Below are 15474 nucleotides of genomic sequence, written 5' to 3' on the forward strand. Positions count from 1 at the left end.
CTCTCTCTCCCTCTGCCCCTCTCTCTCTCCCTCTGCCCCTCTCTCTCTCCCTCTGCCCCTCTCTCTCTCTGCCACTAGTCTAATTAGCTAACAGTATCACAACAAAGTAGCATTCCCACACCACAAACATAACATGAGGACATGAAGTGATATTGCGCAACATGGCTTCAGTCGGGTGAATTGAACATTTACCGTTGTTTTCTATGGGGATTTTTCAATTCATGCATTGGATTTCAATCCACTTCGTGAATTGGGAACATAATTGACCCAAACCCTGTTGTGTAAAATGACGCCAAAAGTGCAAGATGACAAAACGTGAGGTAACCAGGCTAACAACACTATAGCTATGACATAATACACAACATATAGTTTGCCTGCTCTATGTTTCTCACAGGATTACACAACATTAACAGCAGCAGCACTGGAGTGTGTGTCAGTCCAGTCTCAGATGGAGTGGGAGGAAGGTTTTATATAACAGAGTCGTCACTAGGCTTCATGTATGAGGATCCATGCTGCTAAAGCTTCTCTGTTTCTGCCTCCCTCAGGACAAGCTCCAATCATACTGTCCTACTTATATAAAACATCAGATGTATTTTGGGCCTTCCTACAATGCCTGTCGGTGAATATGAGCACTGAGACCCAAAAGACCACGTTATTTTCACCAGTGAAGAGATAAGTTGAAAGAAAAGAGAAACCCCATACGCTGCTCTGTCTCGTAATCACCTATTTTCATTAAAGCTTGAAATGAGCTCAGACCAGAGTCAGACTTCTGAACATCTTACACGTCTTCGGTGATAATAAACATTAACGGGGCAATCTGGGGTATAAAGTGGCGCCGGGAAGAAATGGCAGCAGTTTTACGGGCGCACAACCAATTGTGCTCCAAGCCATAAGACTCCTGAACAGGTAACCAAATGGCTACCCGGACTATTTGCATTGTGAGCCCCCCCACAAACCCTCTGTTTATCATATATGCATAGTCACTTTAACCATATCTACATGTACATACTACTTCAATCAGCCTGACTAACCGGTGTCTGTATGTAGCCTCACTACTTTTATAGCCTCTCTACTTTTATAGCCTGTCTTTTTACTGTTGTTTTATTTCTGTACTTACCTATTGTTCACCTAACACCTTTTTAGCACTATTGGTTAGAGCCTGTAAGTAAACATTTCACTGTAAGGTCTACACCTGTTGTATTCGGTGCACGTGATAAATAAACTTTGATTTGATTTGATTTGCAGTTGCTACATCCATTCTTGGAATCATAAATGAATGATATGTACCCATTGATTCTTGATGAATATAACTTAGAAATGCCTCATGAGCTCAGCTCAATAGTCGTACCCCATCAGAACCCAGAATAGAAGCTTGTTTTACTCCAACGTTTGGAAGCGAAGTAAATGTAAACAAACACTATATAGCCTCAACATGGTTAAAACTAGCATTTTGATATGATGGATAGTCAGTCTCTGCATCCATAACTCTGTCTATGAATTTGAGAGTGGTTCCATTTCTCCAGCCCCGTCCCTTTAGTTGTTTACTGAATGCTTTGTTATTGGTTCAACTGCTGACTGCCTATTTAAGATGAGACGAGTATGATGTTAGAAAACCCAATTGTAGCCAATATCCATGCCTCTACGACTCAACACACTTCTTCTACTACTCAACACACTTCTTCTATGACTCAACACATTTCTACTACTACTCAACACACCTCTTCTACGACTCAACACACTTCTACTACTCAACACACTTCTTCTCCTACTCACACTTCTTCTCCTACTCAACACACTTCTACTACTACTCAACACACTTCCACTACTTAACACACTTCTACTACTCAACATACTTCTTCTACTCAACACACTTCTACTACTACTCAACACACTTCTACTACTACTCAACACACTTCTACTACTACTCAACACACTTCTACTACTACTCAACACACTTCTACTACTACTCAACACACTTCTACTACTCAACATACTTCTTCTACTCAACACACTTCTACTACTACTCAACACACTTCTACTACTACTCAACACACTTCTTCTACTCAACATACTTCTACTACTACTCAACACACTTCTACTACTACTCAACATACTTCTACTACTCAACACACTTCTCCTACTCAACACACTTCTACTACTACTCAACACACTTCTTCTACTCAACACACTTCTACTACTCAACACACTTCTTCTACTCAACACACTTCTTCTACTCAACACACTTCTACTACTCAATACACTTCTTCTACTCAACACACTTCTTCTACTCAACACACTTCTACTACTCAACACACTTCTACTACTCAACACACTTCTTCTACTCAACACACTTCTTCTACTCAACACACTTCTACTACTCAACACACTTCTTCTACTCAACACACTTCTTCTACTCAACACACTTCTTCTACTCAACACACTTCTTCTACTCAACACACTTCTACTACTACTCAACACACTTCTTCTACTCAACACACTTCTACTACTCAACACACTTCTTCTACTCAACACACTTCTTCTACTCAACACACTTCTACTACTACTCAACACACTTCTACTACTACTCAACATACTTCTACTACTCAACACACTTCTCCTACTCAACACACTTCTACTACTACTCAACACACTTCTACTCAACACACTTCTACTACTCAACACACTTCTACTACTCAACACACTTCTACTACTACTCAACACACTTCTACTACTCAACACACTTCTACTACTACTCAGCACACTTCTACTACTCAACACACTTCTACTACTCAACACACTTCTACTACTACTCAACACACTTCTACTACTCAACACACTTCTCATGTCTTCCCGGGACAAAATAATAATTGATCTTTTCACTGTAATCTGTCATAGGTCATTACAGCATTGTAAACCTCCATGTGTCCTAATGATTTTACCCTAACATCGTACCATTCCCTCTACATTTTGTACCAGATATTGTGCCTGAAATGGTACTGAGACTTTACATATTGGTTTAGAGAATTCGGCATAGAACCCACATACACTAAGTGTACAAAACATTAGGAAAACCTACTCTTTCCATGACATAGACTGATTTATTTTTATTTATTTATTTTACCTTTATTTAACCAGGTAGGCAAGTTGAGAACAAGTTCTCATTTACAATTGCGACCTGGCCAAGATAAAGCAAAGCAGTTCGACAGATAAAACGACACAGAGTTACACATGGAGTAAAAACAAACATACAGTCAATAATGCAGTATAAACAAGTCTATATACAATGTGAGCAAATGAGGTGAGAAGGGAGGTAAAGGCAAATCAGGTGAATCCAGGTGAAAGCTATGATCCTTTTGATGTCACTTGTTAAATCTCTCTCAGTGTAGATGAAGTGGAGGAGACAGGTTAAAGAAAGATTTTTAAGCCTTGAGACAATTGAGACGTGTATGACAGAGGATTTAAGTGCCTTTGAATGGTAGTAGGTGCCTTTGGGTATGGTAGTAGGTGCCTTTGGGTATGGTGGTAGGTGCCTTTGGGTATGGTAGTAGGTGCCTTTGGGTATGGTAGTAGGTGCCTTTGGGTACGGTAGTAGGTGCCTTTGGGTACGGTAGTAGGTGCCTTTGGGTATGGTAGTAGGTGCCTTTGGGTATGGTAGTAGGTGCCTTTGGGTATGGTAGTAGGTGCCTTTGGGTACGGTAGTAGGTGCCTTTGGGTACGGTGGTAGGTGCCTTTGGGTACGGTAGTAGGTGCCTTTGGGTATGGTAGTAGGTGCCTTTGGGTATGGTAGTAGGTGCCTTTGGGTACGGTAGTAGGTGCCTTTGGGTACGGTAGTAGATGCCTTTGGGTATGGTAGTAGGTGCCTTTGGGTATGGTAGTAGGTGCCTTTGGGTATGGTAGTAGGTGCCTTTGGGTATGGTAGTAGGTGCCTTTGGGTACGGTAGTAGGTGCCTTTGGGTATGGTAGTAGGTGCCTTTGGGTACGGTAGTAGGTGCCTTTGGGTATGGTAGTAGGTGCCTTTGGGTATGGTAGTAGGTGCAAGGCTCTCCGGTTTGAATGTGTCAAGAATTGCAACGCTTCTGGGTTTTTCATGCTCAACTGTTTCCCGTGTGTATCAAGAATGGTCCACCACCCTAAGGACATCCAGCCAACTTGGCACAACTGTGGGAAGCGTTGGATTTAACATGGGCCAGCATCACTGTGGAATGCTTTTGACACATTGTAGACTCCATGCCCTGATGAATTGAGGCTTCTTCTGAGGGCAAAAGGGGGTGCAACTCAATATTAGGAAGGTGTTCCTAATGTTGTACACTCAGTGTAGCTAGAAAAGAGTGATGAATATGCTTTTGAAGCTGTACTGCAGTGGGTTCACAGGGCCAGGTACAGGTACTTCAGAGCAAGACTCAAAGGGCCTTTAATCTGAGAGGAGACAGCAAAGAACAGAGAGTGTGCTTCCCAAATGCCACCCTTTTTCCTATGTGGTGCACTACTTTTAACCAGGGCCCATAGAGCTCTGGTCAAAAGTAGTGCACTATGTATGGAATAGGGCAACAGTTTGTGACTCACAGAGAGGATTCATGGTGGCACTAACTCTTTTATCCTCTCTCTGCAGCTGCCAAATGTAACACCCACACCGTGGTCCATGTCTGACTGCTAGACAGACATGAAAGTGACACTCCCCTCTGCTGGTCGATGTCGGTAACTGCAGTCCTTATCAGATTTAATGGTCAATTCAGCACATTTGATTTCAACAACAATAATAATAATAATACAAGTACCTAATCTTTTTTGATTTCATAAATATTGGTATTTGTCCATTTCTGTTGCATATACCTTTTCCATCAAGTTAGATACAATTGAATGGCTTTGGGTAGAGTAAAAATAGCAAGGATCACAGACGAATGCTTTTAGCACGGCACAAGGTATTAGTTATGTGCAAAGACATTGCAAAGACTTTGCTATGGCAGGTGTGCATGAATCCGACCCTATGACACTTGAGAATGATTCCCTCTGCTGGAGGGTACCCATACTGTACAAGTATACAAAGAGATTTATGAAAGAGATTTAAAGGGATTGAGTGAGAGGATGCACTTACAAGGAAAACAATGAAATGAACACCTATAGGTTTATAATACAGGTCAATTAGACTGAAGTAAGATGTAGGGAATCCTTTCATGAAACTGTTGTTGTTGTTATTGTCACTCTGAATACACAAAGACTACAGAAAACAAATAAATAGCTACAAATGCATTTATGGTGCACGTAGGGATATGAAACAACGCAGAAAATCCCAGACATGATCAACACTTACACATCACAGACAATCATCTATCCATGACCTACAGGTCCCCTAAATAACAGTGACTCACCATTGGTATGTTGGTGTGGACTAGAAGATGGGGTGAGAATCAATGCTTCTATATACTATTTATAGATGTCTAAAAACACTTCTATAAAGTAGCTACTTGCAGGAATCCATTGTACCATTCCTGTCATATTATGATGCTGGATACGGTACTGTGCATTGCATGCTGGGTAGCAGGCCCTATGCAGGCTGGGTAGTGGTAGTAGTGTCAGAGCTGGGATGTGGTACAATACATTGGGCTGTGCAGGCCCAGGCCCACCAGACCCATGCCTGGTTTTTGCATTGTCAGCCACCTCTGTGTATAAAACACTGTGTGATTTCAGCCATCCCTGGCACCAACCTGGTCTCAGAGCATTTTGTATTATTCTGTATGTAAATCCGAGACGCTCCATTTAGTGTGATATGTTATGTTTTGTATGGTATGTATTCATTTATGGATGTCCATCATTCATTTCGTGTGATGTGTTATGAATTACAATTCGTATTAGATGTTACAAATGTGCAGAACGTAGAATATGTTACGAATTCTCAAAATGTACAATATGTTACAAATTTGCTAAATGTATAATATGTTACGAATTCTAGCAAGGTGGCTAACATTAGCTAGGTTAGTGGTCAGGGTTAAGGGTTAATGTTAGGTTTAAGGGTTAGAGTTCAGGTTAGCTATCCATGAGGAGATTTGAACTCACAACCTTTGGGTTGCTAGATGTTCATGTTATACGCCTATCTGTACACCCCAACCAACCACGCATGCTACTTTCGTTTTTGCCGTAGCCCTTTCCTGCAGTCAAATGACCCAGTTGTCTCAGGGGTGGAATGTTATTAACATTTTTCCTAATTAATGAATAGACAAAGATCCTGTGTTTCTATGTTTCTATGTCAAACATTATTATTATTATTTCAGTCTTCTGTGGTGTATATAAAGTGTAATATTGGAACTTAAACCTAAAATGTAATACATTTCAACTCTATATGTGACATGGTACAGGTGTCTTCTTTTTTTAAGTCCATAACCATGTGTGTGAAGTGGATACTTTTGCTTCAAAGTCGATTTGTTTAAGACGACCAAGAAACAGTCTGTATGACCCAGATGTCGCCCACGGCATTAAATTAAGTAACCATCTGTATTATGTAACCATACCAAACGTAACATATCATACTAACGGTCCAGATTTACATTTACTATGTTACGTCTAGTCTATGAGACCAGGCTGCTGGCACAGGCTCATCAGGCTGCCACCTCAGCACAATACCCTCCACTGACATTGCTGTGGATCCTTATTGGCAAATCCCCCTGAATCATCACTGGGGTTTACTGACCCATTGTTCAGACTTTTCAGCCCACATGCCCATTGACCACCACCTGCACCCACCTCTTACCCCACCCCAAACAGACTCCCCAGCTCCCCCCTGCCTCCCAATCCAAATAACCTCTGTGTATTGATGTTAGGAATCATCGGGTGGCTTCATGACAAAATACAAAAGAGTGAAACGGTATTATTGTTGTATCTCTTCCTGAATGTTCCTCGTAAGAGTTGGCTGGTGGGCGAACAGCGGCAGGGTCGAATTTCAATTGGTCGCGTGTGGTCACACGAGGGCACATCAGGACACAAACACTGTACACAAGATGCAGTTGACCTCATATGACCGAGGGATGTCACCATGGCTACACACTTACTGTATTACACAGTCTGGTTGTTCTCAAAAACATCTCACCAAATACCAGCCTGGTCTCATAGACTAGACGTAAGATAGTAAATGCAAATCCAGGACACTATAATGAATGATATGTTAAGTTTGGTATGGTGACTTAAGACATGGTTAGTTAAGGCAAAAACAAAAGTAGAGTGGTTGGATCGGTGTATAACTCACATTGCAACTACATTGGAACTTTACCTTAATACTTTTAGCTAACCCTTCCCCTAACCCTAACCTGGGGCGGCAGGTAAATCAAATCAAATCAAATTTATTTATATAGCCCTTCGTACATCAGCTGATATCTCAAAGTGCTGTACAGAAACCCAGCCTAAAACCCCAAACAGCAAGCAATGCAGGTGTAGAAGCACGGTGGCTAGGAAAAACTCCCTAGAAAGGCCAATACCTAGGAAGAAACCTAGAGAGGAACCAGGCTATGTGGGGTGGCCAGTCCTCTTCTGGCTGTGCCGGGTGGAGATTATAACAGAACATGGCCAAGATGTTCAAATGTTCATAAATGACCAGCATGGTCGAATAATAATAAGGCAGAACAGTTTAAACTGGAGCAGCAGCACAGTCAGGTGGAAGTTGAAACTGGAGCAGCAGCATGGCCAGGTGGACTGGGGACAGCAAGGAGTCATCATGTCAGGTAGTCCTGGGGCATGGTCCTAGGGCTCAGGTCAGTTGAAACTGGAACAGCAGCATGGCCAGGTGGACTGGGGACAGCAAGGAGTCATCATGTCAGGTAGTCCTGGGGCATGGTCCTAGGGCTCAGGTCCTCCGAGAGAGAGAAAGAAAGAGAGAAGGAGAGAATTAGAGAACGCACACTTAGATTCACACAGGACACCGAATAGGACAGGAGAAGTACTCCAGATATAACAAACTGATCCCAGCCCCCCGACACAAACTACTGCAGCATAAATACTGGAGGCTGAGACAGGAGGGGTCAGGAGACACTGTGGCCCCATCCGAGGACACCCCCGGACAGGGCCAAACAGGAAGGATATAACCCCACCCACTTTGCCAAAGCACAGCCCCCACACCACTAGAGGGATATCTTCAACCACCAACTTACCATCCTGAGACAAGGCTGAGTATAGCCCACAAAGATCTCCGCCACGGCACAACCCAAGGGGGGGGGCGCCAACCCAGACAGGATGACCACAACAGTGAATCAACCCACTCAGGTGACGCACCCCCTCCAGGGACGGCATGAGAGAGCCCCAGCAAGCCAGTGACTCAGCCCCTGTAATAGGGTTAGAGGCAGAGAATCCCAGTGGAAAGAGGGGACCCGGCCAGGCAGAGACAGCAAGGGCGGTTCGTTGCTCCAGAGCCTTTCCGTTCACCTTCCCACTCCTGGGCCAGACTACACTCAATCATATGACCCACTGAAGAGATGAGTCTTCAGTAAAGACTTAAAGGTTGAGACCGAGTTTGCGTCTCTGACATGGGTAGGCAGACCTTTCCATAAAAATGGAGCTCTATAGGAGAAAGCCCTGCCTCCAGCTGTTTGCTTAGAAATTCTAGGGACAATTAGGAGGCCTGCGTCTTGTGTACGTGTAGGTATGTACGGCAGGACCAAATCAGAGAGATAGGTAGGAGCAAGCCCATGTAATGCTTTGTAGGTTAGCAGTAAAACCTTGCAATCAGCCCTTGCTTTGACAGGAAGCCAGTGTAGAGAGGCTAGCACTGGAGTAATATGATCCAATTTTTTGGTTCTAGTCAGGATTCTAGCAGCCGTATTTAGCACTAACTGAAGTTTATTTAGTGCTTTATCCGGGTAGCCGGAAAATAGAGCATTGCAGTAGTCTAACCTAGAAGTGACAAAAGCATGGATTAATTTTTCTGCATCATTTTTGGACAGAAAGTTTCTGATTTTTGCAATGTTACGTAGAAATGGTCTTGATATGTTCTTCAAAAGAGAGATCAGGGTCCAGAGTAACGCCGAGGTCCTTCACAGTTTTATTTGAGACGACTGTACAACCATTAAGATTAATTGTCAGATTCAACAGAAGATCTCTTTGTTTCTTGGGACCTAGAACAAGCATCTCTGTTTTGTCCGAGTTTAATAGTAGAAAGTTTGCAGCCATCCACTTCCTTATGTCTGAAACACATGCTTCTAGCGAGGGCAATTTTGGGGCTTCACCATGTTTCATTGAAATGTACAGCTGTGTGTCATCCGCATAGCAGTGAAAGTTTACATTATGTTTTCGAATAACATCCCCAAGAGGTAAAATATATAGTGAAAACAATAGTGGTCCTAAAACGGAACCTTGAGGAACACCGAAATTTACAGTTGATTTGTCAGAGGACAAACCATTCACAGAGACAAACTGATATCTTTCCGACAGATAAGATCTAAACCAGGCCAGAACATGTCCGTGTAGACCAATTTGGGTTTCCAATCTCTCCAAAAGAATGTGGTGATCGATGGTATCAAAAGCAGCACTAAGGTCTAGGAGCACGAGGACAGATGCAGAGCCTCGGTCCGATGCCATTAAAATGTCATTTACCACCTTCACAAGTGCCGTCTCAGTGCTATGATGGGGTCTAAAACCAGACTGAAGCATTTCGTATACATTGTTTGTCTTCAGGAAGGCAGTGAGTTGCTGCGCAACAGCCTTCTCTAAAATTTTTGAGAGGAATGGAAGATTCGATATAGGCCGATAGTTTTTTATATTTTCTGGGTCAAGGTTTGGCTTTTTCAAGAGAGGCTTTATTACTGCCACTTTTAGTGAGTTTGGTACACATCCAGTGGATAGAGAGCCGTTTATTATGTTCAACATAGGAGGGCCAAGCACAGGAAGCAGCTCTTTCAGTAGTTTAGTTGGAATAGGGTCCAGTATGCAGTTTGAAGGCTTGAAGGTAGCCTAGTGGTTAGAGCATTGGACTAGCAACCGAAAGGCTGCAAGATCGAATCTCTGAGCTGACAAGGTAAAAATCTGTCATTCTCCCCCTGAACAAGGCAATTAACCCACTGTTCCTAGCTGTCATTGAAAATAAGAATTTGTTCTTAACTGATTTGCCCAGTTAAATAAACACATTTAACCTAACTCTTATCCTTAACCCTAACCCCTAGCATACCTAATATTAGCCACCTAGCTACTTAGCTAGAAGTTGTAATATATAATACGCTTTGAAAACTCACAACATATTGTACATTTTGCAAATTTGTAACCTATTGTATGTTTAGCAAATTTGTTGCATATAATACAAATTTTAATATGTAACATATCATACTTATTACTGATGGACATCCACAAATTAATACATACCATACGAAACATAACATATCAGATGTCTCAGATTTACATACAGCATAATATAAAATGCTCTGAGACCAGGTTGCAAATACCGTGTTTGTATTTGACTTTATAATATTTTCCCCAATAATCTATTATTTGACATTGTTATTTTCTAATGAGGTCCTGATCAATTTCTTTAATTTATATTCTATTCAAGTTTGAATAGTCTAATTGGGGGGGGGGGGGGGGGGGGGGTACACTCCTTCTAGTCTAATTTGGGGGGGGGTACACTCCTTCTAGTCTAAACAATGCAGTTTACCAAATTATAATCCATGCTGGATTTGTAAGTGTTGAGACTCTATTGAGTAGATACGATGGGACAGGCAATGTGTCCCCAAAAGGCTTGCTGGAACACTCTTCTACTGTGGGAACTTACCTCAAGCGCTATGATGATGTCACACAATGGGGAAAATGTATCTACAGTGTGTTATATGGTACCATCTACAGTGTGCTATATGGTACCAACCATCTACAGTGTGCTATATGGTACCATCTACAGTGTGTTATATGGTACCATCCATCTACAGTGTGCTATATGGTACCATCTACAGTGTGTTATATGGTACCATCTACAGTGTGCTATATGGTACCATCTACAGTGTGTTATATGGTACCATCCATCTACAGTGTGCTATATGGTACCATCTACAGTGTGCTATATGGTACCATCTACAGTGTGCTATATGGTACCATCCATCTACAGTGTGCTATATGGTACCATCTACAGTGTGCTATATGGTACCATCCATCTACAGTGTGCTATATGGTACCATCTACAGTGTGTTATATGGTACCATCCATCTACAGTGTGCTATATGGTACCATCTACAGTGTGTTATATGGTACCATCCATCTACAGTGTGTTATATGGTACCATCCATCTACAGTGTGCTATATGGTACCATCTATAGTGTGTTATATGGTACCATCCATCTACAGTGTGTTATATGGTACCATCCATCTACAGTGTGCTATATGGTACCATCTATAGTGTGTTATATGGTACCATCCATCTACAGTGTGTTATATGGTTCCATCTACAGTGTGTTATATGGTACCATCTACAGTGTGTTATATGATACCATCTACAGTGTGCTATATGGTACCATTTATATGGACCGGTACCATTGATGGCCCTACAGAGCCCCACATGCAATCAAGACATATCAAGAGAAAAGGAAGTAGAGAGGAAAAGAGAGGAAGTAAAAAGTCAGATGCCTCTGATTGGCTGTTGAGCATAACAATGTCTTTATTTGATCACCCTGTTGCAGGAAATTAAAAACCTGTAGTGTATTTGAGTTTTAAAAAAGGCTTCTGAAGTTTGTAATTTCCACTTGATTTTCCCTTACAAAAATTATAATCCACATAATAATGAACATTTCCTGTTGCTGCAGGATCATTTTCCTGCTGTAGCAAGCTGGCTCAAATTAAGATCCTACATCTGTATGACAAGGATGGTCTAAAAGTCCTGGACGCGGCGGAGGGAGCCCACGTTGGCCTGCATGCCCCCCCACTCGGTGTGGCGTCTGTACTCGCCCCTCTCCAGCAGGTGCTGGCGCCCCCTGTAGTTGGGGTGCTCGTAGAAGACCCAGGCGCCGTCCAGCACATTGGCAGAGTGCACCTCGCGGTGGCGGAAACGCTCAGACAGGTTGGGGCTGTCCTCACTGAACTCAATCATCTGACCGGCAAAGTCAGGGCGCTCGTACACGCGGATCCTGTGCATGCCAGTGGTCTACAACACAGTGGAGCACAGTTCCAAACTTCATCTGAACAATACCCCTAGGGATCAATCAGCTGTGTCATTATACCTGGGATATCAGTGTCCTCATACGGGACACCAACATCAGGTTTCAACAGATCAAAAGACCACTGTGGTGTTAGAATGGAAATGGATGCACTAATTACATTTGGTGTGTGTGTGTGTGTGTGTGTGTGTGTGTGTGTGTGTGTGTGTGTGTGTGTGTGTGTGTGTGTGTGTGTGTGTGTGTGTGTGTGTGTGTGTGTGTGTGTGTGTGTGTGTGTGTGTGTGTGTGTGTGTGTGTGTTTTGCATGTGTGCACGGATGCGTGTTTGCGTGTGTTCCTGCATGTCTGTGTAGATCCCTGAATGAGTAATCAACATGTACTACTACCCCGCACAAATCATCTCACAGTGGCTTGACTTACATGTCTGATAGTCCGGCAGGACCTGATAGTGTCGTTGTAGCCCATCCAGCGCTGGTAGTCGGGGTACTCTCCCCTGGTCAGGATGTACTGAGAGCCCATGTAGTTGGGTCTCTCATAGACCACCCAGGCACCACTCTCCACCCTGATGGAGTTGCAGCGGCTGAAATGAGAGCTCAGTTCGGGGCAGTCGCCGCTGCACTCATAGTGGAGGCCCTGGAAGTTCCGGTCCTCGTAGAAGAAGATCTGCACAAAGGATGGTTGTCTTTTAAAAACTGTTACTTAAAAAAAAAAGAAGGAACACACACACACGCACGCACGCACGCACACACACACACACACACACACACACACACACACACACACACACACACACACACACACACACACACACACACACACACACACACACACACACACACACACACACACACACACACACATACACAGCCACCTACAGTACCTTCCCCTGCATGCGGTCCATGTTTGGATGATTCTTTTTAATACTGTTCTACACACAATCCAAAATATCCCCCTAGACATATACGGTAATGTAAGGACACTGCCCCTGGGGGAGTTTTATATATGTATGACATGGAAATGCATGGCCGGTGGAATCATTGTCATTCAAATGCGCACCACTATTAACTAGGGCACAACAGCTGATGCTGTGTTTGTTTTACAACACCACGGCTTCATGCCAAGTTTAATGATCTGTTGTGTCGACGCTGACCTTTTGATCCCACGGCGTCTGATTCCAGAACCTTTTTAATTTATCCAATCAAATTGTTGCCAGCGGTGAGCAGCAGTTCCTAGAACAAAGGTATTAGTCTGAATACACTGTAGTCTCTGATAGGTCCAGTTTGCTAATTCCTGTCTGTAACACTTTACCTAAAGCCAGCTGCTATAATGCCTCATGATGTAGTTATAATGCATTGTAAGACTTGTCTGAGCATGTATGATCCCTTAATAATCATCTCATTATGACCCTCACCAAATACCAGTAATTTTGAGTCAGCTAAAATGTTGATACATAGAGAAACACAACATATTATACGCCTTGTCAAAGATATTATAACAGCTCATATCCAGTACATGCTTATGACAAGTTATAAAGCATACACCGCCATGCTTTACCTTTCTGTTGAATCGGTAGGTGCACTCTGACCAACAACCAGCATACAGTCTTTCTACAGATCATCAAATCAAATGTATTCATATAGCCCTTCGTACATCAGCTGATATCTCAAAGTGCTGTACAGAAACCCAGCCTAAAACCCCAAACAGCAAGCAATGCAGGTGTAGAAGCATTACAAATCCTAGATAGGTATAAAAGTGCATAGCCTTATGTTTATATTGACTTATACAACCACAAATTGCAGTTTTATTTCTGCACGTCTTTAGGTCGGTGAGGTAAAACCGTAGGATTGTGTGTTGTGAAATTCACTCCATATATGTTTTATAAATGTCCTGTATATATATATATATATATATATAATATATATTATTGGTACTATATATAATATATATATTATTGGTACTATATATAATATATATATTATTGGTACTATATATAATATATATATTATTGGTACTATATATAATATATATATTATTGGTACTATATATAATATATATATTATTGGTACTATATATAATATATATATTATTGGTACTATATATAATATATATATTATTGGTACTATATATAATATATATATTATTGGTACTATATATAATATATATATTATTGGTACTATATATAATATATATATTATTGGTACTATATATAATATATATATTATTGGTACTATATATAATATATATATTATTGGTACTATATATAATATATATATTATTGGTACTATATATAATATATATATTATTGGTACTATATATAATATATATATTATTGGTACTATATATAATATATATATTATTGGTACTATATATAATATATATATTATTGGTACTATATATAATATATATATTATTGGTACTATATATAATATATATATTATTGGTACTATATATAATATATATATTATTGGTACTATATATAATATATATATTATTGGTACTATATATAATATATATATTATTGGTACTATATATAATATATATATTATTGGTACTATATATAATATATATATTATTGGTACTATATATAATATATATATTATTGGTACTATATATAATATATATATTATTGGTACTATATATAATATATATTATTGGTACTATATATAATATATATATTATTGGTACTATATATAATATATATATTATTGGTACTATATATAATATATATATTATTGGTACTATATATAATATATATATTATTGGTACTATATATAATATATATTATTGGTACTATATATAATATATATATTATTGGTACTATATATAATATATATATTATTGGTACTATATATAATATATATATTATTGGTACTATATATAATAATATATTATTGGTACTATATATAATATATATATTATTGGTACTATATATAATATATATATTATTGGTACTATATATAATATATATATTATTGGTACTATATATAATATATATATTATTGGTACTATATATAATATATATATTATTGGTACTATATATAATATATATATTATTGGTACTATATATAATATATATATTATTGGTACTGTATATAATATATATATTATTGGTACTATATATAATATATATTATTGGTACTATATATAATATATATATTATTGGTACTATATATAATATATATATTATTGGTACTATATATAATATATATTATTGGTACTATATATAATATATATATTATTGGTACTATATATAATATATATATTATTGGTACTATATATAATATATATATTATTGGTACTATATATAATATATATATTATTGGTACTATATATAATATATATATTATTGGTACTATATATAATATATA

The 15474-nt window shown here is 39.7% G+C and overlaps 1 protein-coding gene across 1 annotated transcript; it reads right to left on the reverse strand.

The window, feature by feature from the left end:
• Positions 1 to 11586: 11586 nt before the first annotated feature.
• LOC109877540 (gamma-crystallin S-1-like) lies at positions 11587 to 13086 on the reverse strand. Its single transcript, XM_031818481.1, has 3 exons — positions 12987 to 13086; positions 12527 to 12769; positions 11587 to 12094 (listed from the first exon to the last, which is right to left on the reverse strand). The coding sequence occupies exons 1-3, from the start codon at positions 13005 to 13007 to the stop codon at positions 11822 to 11824; spliced, it is 537 nt and encodes a 178-aa protein (XP_031674341.1). The 5' UTR covers positions 13008 to 13086; the 3' UTR covers positions 11587 to 11821.
• Between the last annotated feature and the right edge of the window lie 2388 nt (positions 13087 to 15474).

The sequence above is a fragment of the Oncorhynchus kisutch genome, unplaced genomic scaffold, assembly GCF_002021735.2.
Source record: "Oncorhynchus kisutch isolate 150728-3 unplaced genomic scaffold, Okis_V2 scaffold1423, whole genome shotgun sequence".
NCBI classification, from domain to species: Eukaryota; Metazoa; Chordata; class Actinopteri; order Salmoniformes; family Salmonidae; genus Oncorhynchus; species Oncorhynchus kisutch.

Bases quoted from the DNA above. Each gene is read 5' to 3' on its own strand.
- LOC109877540 (XM_031818481.1), bottom strand. From the start codon at position 13,007: ATGGACCGCATGCAGGGGAAG. The intron at 12,770-12,986 runs GTACTGTAGGTG...TCCTTTGTGCAG, and splicing joins TGGACCGCATGCAGGGGAAG to ATCTTCTTCTACGAGGACCG. The intron at 12,095-12,526 runs GTAAGTCAAGCC...ACTGTGTTGTAG, and splicing joins CCTGCCGGACTATCAGACAT to ACCACTGGCATGCACAGGAT.